This window comes from Jaculus jaculus, chromosome 11 (genome assembly GCF_020740685.1).
Source record: "Jaculus jaculus isolate mJacJac1 chromosome 11, mJacJac1.mat.Y.cur, whole genome shotgun sequence".
Lineage (NCBI taxonomy): Eukaryota > Metazoa > Chordata > Mammalia > Rodentia > Dipodidae > Jaculus > Jaculus jaculus.
Genome location: NC_059112.1, coordinates 74,819,998 through 74,839,285, shown reverse-complemented (window position 1 = coordinate 74,839,285; position 19,288 = coordinate 74,819,998). Strand labels below are relative to the sequence as shown.

The 19,288-nt window shown below is 37.2% G+C and overlaps 1 protein-coding gene across 1 annotated transcript in view; it reads left to right on the top strand.

Moving 5' to 3' along the window:
- Si (sucrase-isomaltase) overlaps positions 1-19,288 on the top strand; it is a 112,015-nt gene that overhangs the window by 43,586 nt on the left and 49,141 nt on the right. Inside the window, exons 21-24 of the mRNA XM_045161822.1 lie at positions 501-589; positions 2,168-2,217; positions 14,128-14,298; positions 15,419-15,574. Coding sequence (XP_045017757.1) covers positions 501-589; positions 2,168-2,217; positions 14,128-14,298; positions 15,419-15,574 — 466 coding nt within the window. The remainder of the gene's footprint in view (positions 1-500; positions 590-2,167; positions 2,218-14,127; positions 14,299-15,418; positions 15,575-19,288) is intronic.

Genomic DNA, 19,288 nt, shown 5'->3' with positions numbered 1-19,288 from the left:
AGTTGCTTGGGGCTAAAGACCTCAGGGAACTATTTTATGGTGGTAGATAAATGATAAAGTTATTTGTATTGATTGTGAGAACATTTTCTGTTATAATTAGCTTCATTTTTGAAATTATTGTATATTCCTGTTAATATTTTTAATTATATCAAATTTTCAGTGTCTTTCACATAAGTATTACATTGTAGTAAATGTTAAATTGGCTGAACTGAACATTCACAAAATTTGCCTTTTCCTGTTAGAATTTACTTAACATATACATATTTTAATTTTTCAAATATCTTAGCCCTAACAAATCTAATAACACATTTTGTGTGTATTTTCTTGTGTATTTTCTGTACATAAGTTCCATCTGCATTTAAATGAAAACATTAATAATGCACATTGTAGATACATGAATTTATAGATATTGGTGTTAGATTGAAATAGATTTGTTTGTAGATAGTTCAAATTTATGAATTTATTTTTTAATTATATTTGCATCTAATTTTGTTTAACAGCCGTAAAAATCCTCTAGGCCTTATAATTGCCTTACATGAAAATAATACAGCAAAAGGTGACTTTTTCTGGGATGATGGGGAAACCATAGGTAAGTATTAATGAGATTTTTAAATGTTCTTTCTGATGATGTGCTATTGTATCTATAATTAGATTTTTAGGTTGCTTTATGAAAATTTACACTGTTATTTGACACATACATGTGTGTATTATCCCTAGGTTGTGTATTGGTGTATTGCAAAAGGGCTTTGACCAATTTATGTATTTTAATATGTTGCATGAATAGTTTGAAATTAATCAACTTAATAGAGTTTCCAGATCTAAAGACTACATTTTCAAATATTGAATTAACTTAATATAATTCCTAAAAATAAAATAAGGTTACTCTAAACCATAGTGGAACAAATATTTATAGTTTAGTTAATTAATTTCAAATTATTTAAGGTAAGGTTACTTTATAATTTTATTCCCATTATTCAATGTCCTTAAGTTTATTTCTTAAGAATGCAGAAGACCAGAAGTAAAATAAAACTTAAGCCATCTTATGGTATTATGTAACTAAATCATATTAAATGTATGTGTTTAGATTTTGTCATTCATAGTTTGCGTATAAATTTTAATTTATTTTACCATTTCTTTAAATAGAGAAAAGTTAGTTTTACATTCCATTTGAACTTACTACTTCTCAGATATATTATAATAATTCTACATTTCATTAAATGTATTTGAACACATAATATCTCTAACCAAACACCAAGTTTGGTCTGTGTTTTATTGTTGTATCCTGTCAACTGAAATGAAATCTGTAAAATAGCTTGTTTTTTTCTGATATCCATATGAAAATGTAGATGTTTTATAACTACCAGTTGGATTTAAAAATTCTCTCCAGAGTAACACTTAACCAATATTGTTTATAAATTCTTAGATCTTATTTACACATTTTCAGTTTCCTTCAAATCATTACTTCCAGTCCGTTTACTTTTCTAAGGACATCATGTAAAATTTTTAATATATATGTTAAATTATATATATACACATATATATACATACACACACACATATACACACACACACACACACACACACACATACATACATATACTTATACATATATATGATATGGAAATCAATATTTTCTTCCATTTCTTCATTACAGATTATTTCAATTGCAGATTATGTTTTAATGTCTCTAGATTCACTTATGTCCTTCAAATAATGAAAATCAATAAAAAAAATGATACACCTATATTCTTAGGAAAAGCACTGCTACATAAATTCACATGTAGAGTATATAATAAACTTATAATAGCATGTATTTAGTATACTAATTGTTCTTGAGACAAAGTCTAATACACTTGCCACAGACTAGCAGAAAATGACCAACATTTTAAATCTCTTTCCTCGTCTTACTTTGTGCAAGGAAAACAGGCTTGTTTTAGTAATCACTCACTGAAAAATAAATTAGGCAGTAATTTTCATTATTTTAACTAGTAAGATAACAAATATCATGGAAGTTTGGCTTATAAGTGATAAAGAGTATAAATATAAACATTGTATATGATCCTTCATTGATAAATATTATCTACTTTAAAAAATTACTGTATAAATGTGAAACATAATACAGAAAATAATTCATCAGATCAGATAATTATTTTTTTTTCTATTTCAGATACCATACAAAGTGGCAATTATATATTTTACACATTTTCAGTTTTTAATGTAAGATCTCTTCTTATACAAATAATAAAATATATTAATTATGTATTTTGTATTAAATTAAAAGTAGTTTTGTTAATGTCTAAATTATTTTTATTCTTTTTTAAAAATTTAATTAGTTTTCTATTCAGCAAACACAGGCAGTTTGGTACCATTATTAGGCTCATCCATGACCTACCGCCCCTCCTTGTTGAGGTATATGGGTCGTGCATGGTGGGGTTAGCCCACAGTTATTGGTATGATAAATGTCTCTGCATATCATGACGCAACATGTGGCTCTGACATTCTTTCCGCCCCCTCTTCTGCAAAATGTCACTGAGCTATGTTGGGTTCAATTTTCGTCTGCTTCAGTGATGAGCAGCTGGGGGCCTCTGAGGCTCTGGCTCTCTGATTTGGTAGGAGTTGATTTTTCTCTGTATTGGGCTCCTTCCCTCTGGTGCTGGTATCTTGTTCATCAGGAAAACAGCACGCTTGCTTGTTTTGCCAATTTTCCTTAGTTTCAGCTGGGGCCCTTTTGAGGTATGATGGGGTGGCTCTCTCCTTAGGATCTGCATCTATCTGAAAAAGAGAAGCAGATTCTCCAAAGGAAAGTAAGTTAATTCCAGGACAAATGAAATGACCCTTACTTTTCTTTATATATAGAGTTTAATAGGTGTAGGACCTCTTGTAGCCCATTTTTGATGGTAGCTTGATATTGGAGAGAGGGTTTATGTTTGGATATGATTCTTACTTGTTTCCCAGCTCCAGCTATGGGTCCCATACCAGAAAGTATCAGTTAGCCAAATCAAGAGCAGTTTGTTCCCCACCATGGTTGTGTGCCACTATTGCACTTGTGTGGGCATCACAACAGGTTATTTGTTGCTAAATAGGTTAGACCATGAGTTGTTTGGAGGGATATTGGTCATTTCCCCCAGTTGCCCATGTAGCACCTTCTGGCACTATATAAGCTGACTGTCTGGGAACTGATTCTCTCCTGGCTTCCATCCATGCCCTTCCATTTTACATGTCAGCTGCATATGGTGTCTTCAGCAATAGGGTCTCACCATTAACCTTTGGTGGGTCATCAAGTACTCTGACAGAAAACTGTCATTCTTTTAGGAAACCTTGTAGGTTTCTCTGATCGAAAGCTCATTGTGGATGATAGCCCCATGCTGGTACTAGGAGTCACAGGTCAGTGCCCACTAAGAAAATGAGGAAGAATATAATTAATATACAATAGTTACAGAGGAGAGAGAGAGGGAGAGGGAGTGAGGGAATATGTAGAAAGTTTAGATTAGATTGATCCTACCCTCTCCAGTGTCTTGTGGTTCAGGTGTTTCATAAAGGGCCTGGTGAGGGTTCAACCATTTGGTCTATCTTTTAGGAAGGAGAATTTTATGGTACCATTGGCATTTAGGTCTAGATTACTGTTTCCCACCCCTTCTGTGCCCTCCCCTCCTTCCCCATACATCCTAGTGTCTAGACCATGAGATACTTGCTGGGTATGTAAGGTATCTTGGGTAGATTCAGATTAGGTGCTATAGATGAATGAGACCATGTGGCGAATTTTTTTTTTTTTTTTTTCTGTGATTGGGTAAGTTGTCTGAGAATGATCTGTTCCAGGTTCACCCATTTTTCCTCAAATTTCTTTGTGTCATTTTTTCTTACTGCTGTATAGAATTCCATTGTGTAGATATTCCATATCTTAGTTATCCATTCTTCTACTGATGGATATCTGGATTGATTACAGCTGTTAGCAATTATGAATTGAGCCACTACAAACATGGTTGAGCAAATCTCTCTGGCCTGTGGGTTGAAGGTTTTAGGGTAGATGCCCAGTAAGGGTATAACTGGGTCTGTTGGTATTTCTATAGTCAGCTTTTTTAGGAGTCTCCATATTGCTTTCCAGAGTGGTTGTACCATCCTGCATTCCCACCAACAGTGAATGAGTGTCCCTTCTTCTCCACATCCTCGCCAGCATTTATTTTCATTTGACTTTTTGATGTTGGCTATCCTTATTGGGGTAAGGTGGAATCTCATAGTTGTTTTAATTTGCATTTCTCTGATGATTAGGGATGATGAACATTTTCTTAAGTGTATGTTTGCCATTTGTATATCTTCCTCTATGAACTGCCTGTTCAACTCTCTGCCCCATTTCGTGAGTGGGGTGTTTGACTTCTTAATGTTTAAATTTTTGAGTTCTTTGTAGCTTTTAGAGATTAGGCCTCTATCTGTTTAATAATCTGCAAATATTTTCTCCCATTCTGTAGGTGATCTACTGGCTTTGCTTATTGTATGCTTGTCTATAAAGAAACTCTTCAGCTTCATGTGATCCCTTTGGTAGAGTGAATGTTTAAAATCATGAGTGTTGCAGTCCGGTTTGCATTGCTGGTAGAAATCACCCAACCAAGAGTAGCTTCTGGGAAAAAGAGGTTTATTTTGGCTTACAGGCTCGAGGAGAAGCTTCATGATGGCAGGGGAAAACGATGACATGAGCAGAGGGAGGACATCACCTCCTGGCCAACATAAGGTGGACAATAGCAACAGGAGAGTGTGCCTAACAGTGGCAAGGGGAAACTGGCTTTAATACCCATAAGCCCGCCCCCAACAATACACTCCCTCCAGGAGGCATTAATTCCCAAATCTCCATCAGCTGGCAACCTAGCATTCAGAACACCTAAAGTTTATGGGGGACACCTATATCAAACCACCACATTCTGCCCCTGGCCCCCATAAACTGATATCCATACATGATGTAAAATACAATGAATTCAGTCTGACTTTAAAAGTCCCCATAGTTTTTATCAACTCCAATGATGTTCATACATCCTCATAGTCCAAGATCTTTTAACTGAGCCATAATACCAAAAATAACCTCAAAAAACCCATAATGGTACAGAATATATATTCACACTGCAAAAGATGGCATTGGGCATAGCAAAGAAACATTCAACCAATACAAGATTTAAAACAACAAGGGCAAACATCTGTAGCTTCAAGTCCAACAACTCTAGCCAGTGACAAATCTTCAAGTCCGATAATTCTAACCAGCAACAAGTCTCTGGCATTCCAATTCTGCCCCTCCAGCTAGGCTACTCACAGTCCTGGGAAACTTCATCGGGGCCGGCAGCACCTCGGCAGCCATCTCAAGGTCCCGGCATCTCCAATGGGTCTCCACTGCAAGCCACGGTTCATCCTCATGGCCCCATGGGGTCTCTGTGCAGGCAACCAGCAAACCTTCTTCATACTGCCCATGGCCATTTCCAAAATACAAGACCGTGTTGCAAACTCAATGACCCTCTTTCCAGCATTTCTTATACTCCAGGTAGGGTGCCAATTTGTTAATCCAGGGGGGAATAAAGCAGACTTTGAAGAACACACTCCTTGAGCACCCAGGCCCCTTCAAAAGAGTTGACATTCTTCTTGTTGCCCCAGTGCTGGTCAGCTAGCCCAATCTCAGAGGTTGTAATCTTTCAGTTGCAGCTGAACGGGGGCAGTTCACCCAGAGATTTTTCTTTCTGTGCCATATCCCTCTGCTTGCACCAGTTCATTTCTACGCAAAGCAACCCTGCACAACTTCTCAGGACATGGGCACAAGAGCAAGCTTCTCACACAAACTGCTAGCCCAGTCCAGGCAAAGCTCTTTCTTACCCTCATAAGCCAAACCTCACAGTCCATAGTTCTTACTGCATTCAGGTCTTGCAGCTCAGAGCAGAATAGTCCATCAAGCTGTACTTACAGCACTGTTAGGTATCTCTTAGGCCAAGGTTTCAAATCCTCACACATTCCTCTTGAAAATCAGCTCCAAAAGGCCAAAGGCACACAGTCAGGTGTCTAGCAGCAATCCCACTCCTCGGTACCACTTTACTGTTGCAGTCTGGTTTGCATTGCTGGTAGAAATCACCCAACCAAGAGTAGCTTCTGGGAAAAAAAGGTTTATTTTGGCTTACAGGCTCGAGGAGAAGCTTCATGATGGCAGGGGAAAACGATGACATGAGCAGAGGGTGGACATCACCTCCTGGCCAACATAAGGTGGACAATAGCAACAGGAGAGTGTGCCAAACACTGGCAAGGGGAAACTGGCTTTAATACCCATAAGCCCGCCCCCAACAATACACTCCCTCCAGGAGGCATTAATTCCAAAATCTCCATCAGCTGGCAACCTAGCATTCAGAACACCTAAAGTTTATGGGGGACACCTGAATCAAACCACCACAATGAGCTACTGGGGTTTTGTTCAGGAAGTCTTTTTCCATTCCTATATCATGGAAAGTACTTCCCAAATTTTCTTCCAGTAGTATTCAAGATTCTGGTCTTACATTGAGGTCTTTGATCCATTTGGATTTGAGTTTAGTACATGGTAAATGTGTGGATCACGTTTCAGTTTTCTGCATATAGTTATCCAGTTTGTCCAGCACCATTTGTTGAAGATGCTGTCTTTTTTCCAGCCTATATTGTTTGGGCCTTTTTCGAATATCAAGTAGCTATAGTTGTTTGACACAAAGCCTAGGTCCTCAAGTTTATTCCACTGGTCTATACTCTTGTTTTTATGCCAGTACCAAGCTGTTTTTATTATTATGTGTTTGTAGTATAGCTTTAGAACAGGTATGCTGATGCCACCAGCAGTAGTTGTTTTCCTGAGGATATGTTTGGATATACGAGGCCTTCTGCCTTTCCATATGAAATTTGAGATCATTTTTTTTTTATCTCTGTGAAGAACACTGTAGGGATTTAAATTGGAATTGCATTAAATCTATATATTGCCTTTGGTAGGATTGTCATCTTCATAATGTTAATTCTGCCTATCCAGGAGCACTGGAAGTCTTTCCATTTTCTCAAGTCCTCCTCAATTTCTGTTTTGAGTGTTTCTGTTTTCATTGAATAGATCTTTTACATCCTTGGTTAACATTATTTGAAGGTATTTTTTTTTTTTGTTGCTATTGAAAATGGGACTATGTCCCTTATTTCTTTCTCTGTATCTTTGTCATTTGCATATAGAAATCTTACTGATTTTTGTGCATTGATTTTGTATACTGCTACTTTGCTATAGGAGTTAATCAACTTCAGGAGTTTTGGATAGAGTCTGTCAGGTCTTTTACATATACAATCATGTCATCAGTGAATAGAGCTAACTTAACTTCTTCCTTTCCAAAATGTATCCCTTTTATTTCCTTCTCCTGTCTTATTGCTTGAGCTAGGACTTCCAGTACTATATTGAAAAGCAGAGGTGAGAGAGGACAACTCTGTCTTGTTCCTGATCTTAATGGGAATTCCTCCAATTTTTCTCCATTAAGTATTATTTGGGCCTTCAGAACTTTGTATATTGCCTTTATTATGTTAAGATATGAACCAACCATGCCAATTCTCTCCAAAGTTTTGATCATGAAGTGATGTTGTATCTTGTCAAATGTCTTTTCTGCATCTATCGAAATGATCATGTGGTTTTTATGTTTAATCTTGTTTATGTGGTGTATTACATTGACAGATTTCCATATGTTGAAGCATCCTTGTGTTCCTGGGATAAATCCAACTTGGTCAAGGTGGATAATGCTTTGATGTGTTGTTGAATTCATTTTTTTGAGGATTTTGTTCAGAATTTTTGTATGTATGTGCATTAGGAAAATAGGCTGGTAGTTTTCTTTGCTGGTGGCATCTCTGCCTGGTTTTCAAATTAGGGTGATACTAGCTTTATAAAAGGAGTTTTGTAGCTTTCCCTGTTCTTCAATTGTGTGGCACAGTTTTAGGAAGATTGGCTTGAGTTCTTCTTTGAAGGTTTGTTAGAATTCAGCTGAGAAGCCATCTGGTCCTTGACTCTTCATTTTGGGGAGGATTTTTATTACTTTTTCAATCTCCATGAGTGTGATGGGTTCATTGAGGTGATTAATAAGCTCTGAGTATAGCTTTTATAGATGGTATACATCCAGGAATTTATCCATCACCTCCACATTATCCAGTTTTGTGGAGTAGAGGTTTTTGAAATAAGTCCTGATGATTCTCCCAATTTCACTTATGTCTGTTGTGATCTCTCCTTTTTCATTTTGAATTTTGTTAATTTGAAGCTTCTCCTTTGTTTGCTTGATCAAATTGGCTATGGGTTTGTCAATCTTGTTTATTTTTTCAAAGAACCAACTCTGTTTTGTCAATTGTCTTAATTGTTTCCTTGGTTTCCAATTCATTAATTTCTGCTCTAATTTTAATTATTTCTTTCCTTCTGGAGCTCTTTGGGCTGGATTTTTCTTGTTTATACAGTGCCTTTAAGTGGATGGTTAGATTATTGGTTTGGGATCTTTCTGTCTTTTTTATGAGGGCATTGAGTGCTATGAATTTTCCCCTGAGGACCGCCTTCATTGTGTCCCATAAGTTTTGGTATGATGTGTTCTCATTGTCATTCAATTCCAGGAATTTTGCAATTTCCTTTTTTATTCCATACACTATTCATTTATCGTTTAAATGTGTACTGTTCCGTTTCCAGGTGCCGTTGGGATTCTTGGTGGGTCTTTTGTTTTTGATTTCTAGCAATATAGCATTGTGATCTGATATCATGCAGGGAATTATGTCAATTTTCCTAAATATGTGGAGGCGTCTTTGTGACCCAGGATATGGTCTATTTTAGAGAATCTTCCATGGGCTGCTGAGAAGAATGTGTATTCTGTGGATTTGGGATGGAAAGTTCTGTAGATGTCTGTTAGGTCTAAGTAATCTATGGTTTTGTTTAGCTCTCTTACTTCCCTGTTGAGTTTCTGTTTGGATGATCTCTTACTGATAATGATGTATTGATGTTCCCAGCTATGATGGTGTTGGTGGTTATTTCTGTTTTATTGTCAAGTAGGTTTTGTTTTATGAACTGCGGTGCCCCTGTATTTGGTACATACAAATTTATGATTGTAATATCCTGTTGATCGATCAATTCCTTGTTGAGTAGGAAGTAGCCTTCTTTGTCTTTTTTGATTATATTTGGTTTGAAGTTTATTTTATCTGATATTAATATAGCTACAACTGTTTGTTTCTTATTCTTATTATTCTTATTCTTATTATTGCTTGGAAAATTTTCTTCCACCCCTTTACCCTGAGGAGGTGTCTGTCTTTAGTGGTGAGGTAGGTTTCTTGAAGGCAACAGATTGAGGGGTCTAATTTTTTGATCCATCCTGTTAGCTTGTGTCTCTTGATGGGTGAATTAAGGCCATTAATATTTAGGGTAATGACTGTGAGATTTGATTTGATCCCTGCCATATTGTGGTGGTAGATGTGTGCTGGTGTTTTCATGGGCTTTGAAGTTTTTGTGCCTACTCTGGTTTTGGTTGTGGTGATCTGCTTCTTATAGGCATTTGAGTTTGGTTATTTGTTTCTTATTGGTAGGGAATTTCCTGAAATACTCTCTGTAGGTTTGGTTTTGTGTTCATATAATTTTGAATCTGAGTTTTGTCATGGAAAGTTTTTCTTTCACCATCTATTATGAGGGATACATTTGCTGAGTAATATAGTTTGGGTTGGAATCCATAGGTTCTTATACTTTGGAGAGTTTCACTCCAGGCCCTTCTAGCTTTCAAGGTTTCCATTGAGAAATCTGAAGTAATTCTAATGGGGTTACCTTTGAAAGTGATGTGCTGTTTTTCCCTAGTTGCTTTCAGGATTTTCTCTTTGTTGTCAATGTTTACAGTCTTAATGATAATATGTCTTGTAGAGTTTCTCCTTTGGTCCAGTCTGTTTGGAGTTCTGTTGGCTTCTTGTATCTTGATGGGACTTTCTTTCAAGAGACTGAGGATGGTTTCTTCAATTATTTTGTTAAGTATGTTTTCCATGCATTTGGTCTGAACTTCTTGTCCTTCTGGTATTCCAATGATTCTGATATTAGGACATTTAAGTGTATCCCATAATTCCCTCATGTTCTGTTCGCAGGAACTTTTGAACTTACTGAAGGTTTTGAACTCTTGTACTGTTTCTCCCATCTTGTCTTCCAGATCAGAGTTTCTATCCTCCACTTCCCTGACTCTGTTCTTGAGGACCCCTAGAGAGTTTTGGGCTTGTTCAATTAAGTTTGCATTTTCTACTACTTTTTTATGTATCATTTCCATCACTCTGTCACGCTCCCTTTTCACATAATTTTATGATTTTTTTGATGTTGACGATTCTTGGAATTCATCCATGCATTTCTTCATGCATTCATTTAGTATGGCCTGCTAATTTTTACGGTCCTCTCTTTGAACTCCTTCCAATCTCTTATCAAATTATTCTAGCTTAGTGATGGCAGCACCCACATGATTATAGGTCCTTTTACTTTCTTGCAAGTTCTATCAGTAGGTTGATCAGGGTTGTATTGCTCATAACTTCAGTTTGATGTTCTGATCCTAATAACTCTTCTATGTTTTGATTAGTTGCATTCATTTTAGGACTGGGTGGTCTAACTGGATTTTCTTTTTTTTTTTTTTAATTTAATTTATTAGTTTTCTTTTCAGCAAATACAGGCAGTTTGGTACCATTGTTTAGGCTCATCCATGATCTACCCCCTCCCATTGGACCCTCCTTGTTGATGTAAATGGGTCGTGCATTGTGGAGTTAGCCCCCAGTTATTGGTATGATAAATGTCTCTGCAAATAATGACCCAACATGTGACTCTGACATTCTTCCCCCACCCCTCTTCCACAAAATTTCCCTGAGCCATGTTGGGTTCATTTTTGGTCTGCTTCAGTGCTGAGGTGTTGGGGACCTCTGAGGCTCTGGCTCTCTGATTTGGTAGGAGTAGGAGTTGATTTTTCTTTGCGTTGGTCTCCTCCCCCTTTGTGCTGGTATCCAGTTCACAGGAAAACATCACCCTTGCTTGTTTTGCCAATTGTCCTTAGTTTCAGTTGGGCCCCTTTTGAGGTATGTTGTGGCAGCTCTTTCCTTAGGATCTGCATCTATCTGAGAAAGAGAAGCAGATTCTCCAATGGAGAGTAAGTTAGCACCTGGAAAATTGAGATAACACTTACTTATTGATAGACAGTTTGATAGGTGTAGGCCCTCTTGTACCCCATGATTGATGGTAGCTTGATATTGTAGAGTGGGCTTGTGTTTGAGTATGGTTCTGACTTGTTTCCCAGCTCCAGCTATGGGTCTCATACCACTGAGTGGATCAGTTAGCCAAATCAAGAGCAGTTGGTTCCTCACCATGGCTGTGTGCCACTATTGCACTTGTGTGGGCATCACATCAGGTTATTTGTTGCTAATTAGGTTAGAAAATGAGTTGCTTGGACAGATATTAGTCATTTCCCCCAGTCACCCATGTAGCACCTTCTGGCACTAGACATGCTGACTGTCTAGGGACTGACACTCTCCTGGCTTCCAGCCATGTCATTCCATTTTACATGTCAGCTGTGTATGGAGTCTTCAGCAATAGGGTCTTACCACTGGCCTTTGGTGGGTCATCAAGTACTCTGACAGAAGTCTGTTCATTGCTTTGGGAAACCTTGTAGGTTTCTCTGATCAAAAGCTCATTGTGGATGGTAGCCCCAAGCTGGAAGTGGGGGTTACAGGTCAGTGTCCACTAAGAAATTGGGGAAAAAACATAACTAATATGCAGGAGTTAGTGAGGAGAGATAGAGGAGAGAGGGGGAGAGGGAGGGAGGGAAGATGTAGAAGATTTAGGTTAGTCTTCATCCTACCCTCTCCAGTGTCTTGTGGTTCAGGTGTTTCCTGTAAGGGTCTAGTGAAGGTTCAGCCATTTGGTCTGACTTTTAGGAAGTAGAATTTTATGGTACCATTGCCGTTTGGGTCCAGATTACTGTTTTCCACCCTTCGATGCCCTCCCCGCCCTCCCATCCATCCTATTGTCTAGTCCATAAGGTGCCTGCTGGGTATGTAAGGTATCTTGGGTAGATTCACGTTAGGTGTTGTAGATGAGTGAGAGTATGTGTCGATTTTTTTTTTTTTTTCTGTGATTGGGTAAGTTCACTGAGAATCATCTGTTCCAGGTTCAACCATTTTCCCTCAAATTTCTTTGTGTCATTTTTTCTTACTGTTGTATAGAATTCCATTGTGTAGATATACCACATCTTTGTTATCCATTGTTCTAACGATGTACATCTGGTTTGATTCCAGCTTTTAGCTATTACGAATTGAGCCACTACAAACATGGTTGAGCAAATCTCTCTGGCCTGTGGTTTGAAGGTTTTAGGGTAGATGCCCAGTAAGGGTATAACTCGGTCTGTTGGTATTTCTATAGTCAGCTTTTTCAGGAGTCTCCATATTTCTTTCCAAAGTGGTTGTACCATCCTAAATTCCCACCAACAGTGAATGAGTGTCCCTGCTTCTCCACATCCTCACCAGTATTTATTTTCGTTTGACTTTTTGATGTTGGCTATCCTTATTGGGGTAAGGTGGAATCTCATAGTTGTTTTAATTTGCATTTTTCTGATGATTAGGGATGATGAACATTTTCTTAAGTGTATGTTTGCCATTTGTATATCTTCCTCTGTGAATTGCCTGTTCAACTTTGTGCCCCATTTTGTGAGTGGGGTATTTGTCTTCTTATTGTTTAGACTTTTGAGTTCTTTTTAAATTCTAGAGATAAGGCCTCTATCAGTTGGATAACCTGCAAATATTTTCTCCCATTCTGTGGTTATTTTCTTGCATTTGGTATTTCATTTGTTCTGTGGTCTGCCCATGACTGTCTATGGGCAAGTAGGTGGGTGGATCAGCCTGGGCTCTAGCGCAATAGGAATCTGAGGCAGCCTGGGGCAGTTGTCAGGCAGCCTGGGCTTTGACTCCCACTTGCCAAAGTCGCCTATGTACTGCCTGCCAGGGGCGCCAAAGTTGCCTGAATTCTGAAGCGGTAATGCACCAAAGAAGCCTGCATTTAAGCTTGGAGGGAGACTGAGGTAAAAAGCCCTGAAGCAGCCCAAACTCTGGCTGGGAACACTGGGACCTGGAAATAGTCTGTGCTCCCCTGCCACAGGAGAATGTAGGATGTCAGTTGCGACAGACAGGTAGGGGCAGGCACCTGAGCTGGTGCAAAGGAGAGATACACTGGGCTTGCATGGCAATTGCTCTGGGCCTGGGCTCACTGAACAATAGTGTGGGCAAGTGTGCAGAGCAGTTTAAGCTTTCGCATGCAGGGATTGATCGCGGAGGTGGGTGCTTCGGTGGCGCGTCATGGGTCGGTGGTTGTGTGTCATGGGGCCCCAGCAGCTGGGCACAAGGGCTATTTTTTGTTAGGGGTGTCCTACCGCCCATGAGGGGATCCACGATTCCCTGTCTCTCCCTGCCCTCCCACTGATAAGAAGACCCAGAAAATCCTTAATGTCTTGCCTTTCTCTCTCCGGGATTTGAAGTGCAGTTAGGCGGTTGCCATCTTGGCCAGAACTTTATTTTTTATTTTGATAACTTTTGGGTAAAATGTTTGAATTTACTCAAGATTTAATAAAATAAATTGGTGAATTTATTTTAAATTTTAAATTATTAAATTATGACCAATATATAAATATAGTATGTGAAACTTGCATACAAAAATATCTGTATTTATTAAAATCTGCCTTTAGCCAACAAACACTATGTAAATAACTTCAAAATATTTGAAATGTTTTAATATATATTAGTCACAGTCATAATTGTTGGGCATCTGTAAAATGATGAATAAAACCTAGTTTAATTTTGAATAATCAAATAAAATTACTTTCATAAATGTTAGATTTATTTATCATTTCTGCCAAATCTATATGATTTCTCATCAACACATGGGCTAGAATAAAGTTGATTATACACATCATAAGTAATTTAAGTTACTTCTAAAAGTAAAGTTTTATGATATTTATATAAAAATAATGAGGAATTATTTCCATAGGGAGAGCTGGTGGGATGAGGAGATGGATGAATCCATCTTTTTCTTTTCTCATACCATTGGTAGATGAGGTCAGTATCTCATGATGGCATAAGTAACATTATATACTCTCTTTCTCCCAGAATGTCTTGGATATCACATGTACACATTCTTCATACCCAGAAGGAACCAATTTAGCCTTTGAAACTATAAAAGTCCTTGGGCTGACAGAAACTGTAACAGAAGTTACAGTAGGAGAAAATCCTCAGCAAATGACTCCTCATAATAATTTCACTTATGATGCTTCCAATCAGGTAGATCGAATCCTATAAAATATTTTGCATTGTGTATGCTCGCATGTAAAATTCTATATAATGATTCAGGCATCTGGATTCATGGATTGCTTTTCTACAAGGCATTTACCTTCCCTCTCTGCATTTCTCCTGTTTCTTCTTCTACCCTTGATCCCTCTCTTTCTTACTTCATGTCTCTTTTATGGCTATCTTTTCTTTTTTGCAAAATGCCCTTTTTATTCACCAGTTCTTCACACATTGTAAGTAGTGGACACAAGGAAGAGCTGTATTAAAGACATAATGTCCCCCTCTTCTGATCCTTTATCCATCCATATAAGATGCAGCAGCAAGGTTTCTTTGCTCAGTTATTGAAGAATTCATATTTATTTCACACCTAGTATGTCTCATGTATTGTGACAGGTGCTTTGAATTTTACATTTCATTCATTCTATTGTATGTCTCTTTTCAGTACAGATTTTTGTCCTCATTCTGTGGAGCAGATGAGAATAACATTTGGTAACTTCCCACCAAAATACTCATGGACATTAATCGTAGTCCTGAAAGACAAATTCTTGTCTGTCATAAAGCCGACCATAGCAATCTTCTCAAATAAGTTCCCATTATTTCTCTCTCTCAAAGCTGTCTTCTCAGGAACATAGTCACTAGTTTAGTCCACAGCTATCTTCATAGGGAGAGTCTCACTTGTGAAGAGGAGAATGGTTTTCTTCTTATCACTTTGTCTTTCAAAATGAAATCAAGGAAATTTGTGACTTTTTTTGGAAAATTATTGTGGTCATCATATTTTATGCATGTGTGTTTGCATGTCTGAATATTCATGTATGTGCAGATGCAGGCATGTGTATGTGTGTGGAGACCAAATGTGTACTTCCTCAAATATTACCCTCCTTTGTACAGACTGTAGCTCACCAATTAGAATTAGACTAGACTGACCAGCCAAAAGACCTTAGGGATTCACCTGTCTCTGCCTTCTCATTTTTACACTGCTTCTGGGTATCAAACTCAGATATTCATGTTTTCAAGGCAAGTACTTACCTACTGATCTACCTTGATAAGATTAAATTACTCATGGCCAAGTTAAAAAAAAAAACAACTAATATTTATTTATGTTTTCTCTTTAAAGGTTCTCTTAATTACTCACTTAAGCCTTAACCTGGGAAAAAATTTTACTGTTCGGTGGAATCAAAATTTCACAAATAATGATAAATTTAATTGCTATCCAGATCCACAGACTGCCACTGAGGAAGCGTGCATAGCCCGAGGTTGTTTATGGCAGCCGGTAATAAAATTTTTATTATAAATTATATAAGCATTGCCTTTGTGAGCCCTACATGTGATAATTATAATTCAGCAATAAATAAATTAAATAGATATGTGAGTAATTCTGAATTTTAAAACAGCAGCTCTAATAGACAATCCAATTTTAGATATATTAATTCTTCAAAGACATATTTTTAAAAAGTATTTATTTATTTATTTGCAAATGGAGGCAAATAGAGAGAAGAGAGACAGAGAGATGGAAAGGGCATGCCAGGACCTTCAACCACTGAAAATAAATTCCATATGCATGCACCACTTGGTGCATATGGCTGCATGTGAATACTGGGGAATTAAACCTTGGTCATCAGGCTTGGCAGGCAAGCACCTTAACCACTAAGCAATCTCTTCAGACACAAGGACATGTATTAATATATGTCAGGTTTGTAGGACATGCAAATCCCTGTCAAGAAAAAAGAATGGTGGAATTTTTCTCAATAAAATGCCTATTGTCCTTTACTAGCCATTAACTATAAGTGGCTACATATATTTGGCAAAGGATTTTGTCAATGGTAGACAGGCTTTTTTCGTTGTTTTGTTTTAATAATGTCTCAAGACATGAAGACTTACAAATTTCAGTAATATGTTGGGTCTGTTCCTCTATGGAGTGCCAAATTTCTACTTCATGTTTTGGCCATGATTTTCAACACAAGAATTATGACTGTGAATGGAACCTATTTTTAGTAGTGCTCATGGAAAAGGAAACAGACCCTCTTACTAGGCGTGATATTGAGTTAAAGACTGGGCATTTCATACAACCAAGGATTTAAAATCCTGTGTAATACTCTATAATGAAAACAAATGAACAAGCAACTTCCCAAGATCATTTCAATTTGTGGGAACAGCACAGAGAATTCCTGCACTCATTCCTCTCTACTGATTAATAAACTGATTAATAAAGCAGCTTCCTTTGCTATCAGGAAAGATGAGTGACAACATGAAGAAGTGAGGAGAAAGAAAGATCAAAGCCTATAAAAGGCAGATAATGAGGCCTTCCTTTTATTCGTGCCTATGCTATCTTCCCTTTAAAGTGAGACTTTCTAGAAAAAATCCCAGCATTTTGCCCATTGCACGCAAGTTTGTCACCAGTTTCTATACTCAAGAGCAGAAGGATCAATGAAAACAATTTTATTAAAGCTCAAATATTTTCTAAACATGAAAATTGAAATATGCACTTTCTCAGGAACTGCTTTTTTGTTTTGTTTTGTTTTTTTGTTGCTTGTTTTTGACTTTTGAGACAAAGACTAAATTTGTAGCCCAGCTTGAAATTAAACTCATGGCCCTCATTACTCAGCTATACAAGTGCTTGGATTACAAGTATGTGCCACCAGGTCTGGCTTAGTGCCTTGCATGTTCCTTTATAAAGACAGTGAGGCTTAGAAATTAGAATATTGACCGTGAAACAACTACTGTGTTTGATTGCTTTAGTTGTAGATGTGTTTCCTTGTAGTTCAGTGTGGTTAGACCACAGTTTCTTCACTTAGCAATATATCTTTCTAGATATGACTCTAGTTGGATAAAACAAATAAGTCACACCCACATGTTAGGTGAGAAAACAACACAAGAAAACCATGAGTCATTTTACATATATTCTGTGCATAAAAAATAGAGGAGGAATGGCATGGGAGAAGACAGCTATGGGAAAGTGACCTTTGTTGCAAAGAACATAATATGAAAATAGAAGAAATAAAATGATGTCCTCAAAATATGGAAATAGATTTCATATGTGTGTGTATATATATTTATATATCCTTTAGTGGATTTTTAGAACTGTGAGTTCTAGTTGGAAGTAAGGGCTTCAGACAAGATAAAAATCACAATATTACATATACATTTTCATGGAACTATGATAGCTTCTGTGAGGGAAATATATTATTCCATAATACAAGCAGGAAGACCAGAAAGAGCTGTGCTAATATTCAAGGCAAGAAAATTCAATTAATTAATTCAGAATGGTAATGGTGAAACTAATCAGAGATTACCTTGTGCATATTTTTAACATTAGAGCAGATATATTTTTTCATTCATTACATGTGGAAGATGAGAGCCCAAATAAAAAATGATTTCAAGTTTTAGTTTTGAACAACTGAAAAAAAAAAAAGCTTGTATTTGCTAAGATTAAGATATCTGTACAGTTGAGGGTCTGATTTGAAGAGAAATTTCAGTTTTATATAAAGTAAGGTTGAGATTTACAATAGAAATCAAATATATCTGTCCAGTTAGATCGAAAGCTAAGGTCAGCATATGTGCAGGGTTAAAAGCCATGTGATAGGATGATATAATCAAAGGAATGAATTTTAATTGATAAGGAAAAAAGACTAAACCCTGGATTATCTCAACATTTTATCAGGAAAATAGGGAAAATAAGAAACCGAGAAAGAACAAGACTATTGAGTTACAAAAAAAAAAAAAGGATAAAAGGATCATGGAAGTCAATTATAAAACACATTTTCAGATAGAAAAAATGATCTGCCATGTAAATTATGGTTAAAAATCAGTAAAATCAAAAGGGAAAACTGACTTTTAGATTTGGTAGCATGAAAATCTTTGATAACATTGATATGAAAATATTGAATGGGGTATATGCTTAACTTTAGAGAGTTAAAGTACAAATGAATGGGCAAAATGAAGACAGCTAGTGAGTGTGAGGTTCTCCTGTAAAAAAAATTCAATGCATGGAGCACTGGAGGCAGAGGCCAGTGAAGCAAACTCTTTTCTTAAAAAAAAAATAAAAAAAAATGTTTATTTTTATTTATTTATTTGAGAGCAACAGAGAAAGAGGCAAAGAGAGAGAGAGGAGAGTGGGCATGCCAGGACTTCCACCCACTTCAAACGAACTCCAGACGCGTGTGCCCCTTTGTGCATCTGGCTAATGTGGGACCTGGGGAATCTTGCCTTGAACCTTGTTCTTAGGCTTCATAGGCAAGCGCTTAGCCTCTAAGCCATCTCTCCAGCCCGCAATCTTCTCTTTATTAAAGATGAGAGGATTTTATCCAGGCTACATGAATAAGGAGAACGCATTTAAATGTAATATTTGAGCTGTGATAGAGGCAACACTGCAAATGAACAGTCTGCAGGCAGAGGAGGATGGGTTACAGAGATTAAAGTGGTTTTTAGAAAATATAAGACAGTAATCATTGTGGAACAAATGGTAAATAAATGGGTTTAATGGTATTTCTTCCTAAATTTTATTGTGATTGCTTTCCTAATCCTTCTGAAATAACAAGGAAAATTGTGATGAAGAAAATAAGGAATGGCTTGTTCTACAGGGCAGGGTGATGCTGGGCAGGCTAGTATGCTAGGGTGTGATTGCATGATTAGGTCCTAACTTATCTATTGTTATTGCAGAAGGGAGGGAGCAATCAACAGGGTTGTGTGTTTCCCAGGCTGCATTCAAATGCACCTCTGCAGGCACTGAAAAGGCAAAGTGGAGATTCCCCTCCACCGCTGGGTTCTGGTTTTATTATTATTATTATTGAGCATAAAGATGTTAGTAAAGGGTATGTGGATTGAAGCTAAATGGAAAAGGCTAAAGTTAATGATGAAGTTAAGATATAAAACTGATAAGGAGTTTACCAAAGACATGAAGGAGTAACTAATAAGGCATGGTTGGTTACTCTGCATAAAATTCAGCTAGCTTATTCCAATAAGAAATCAAAAATGAAATCAAAATAAA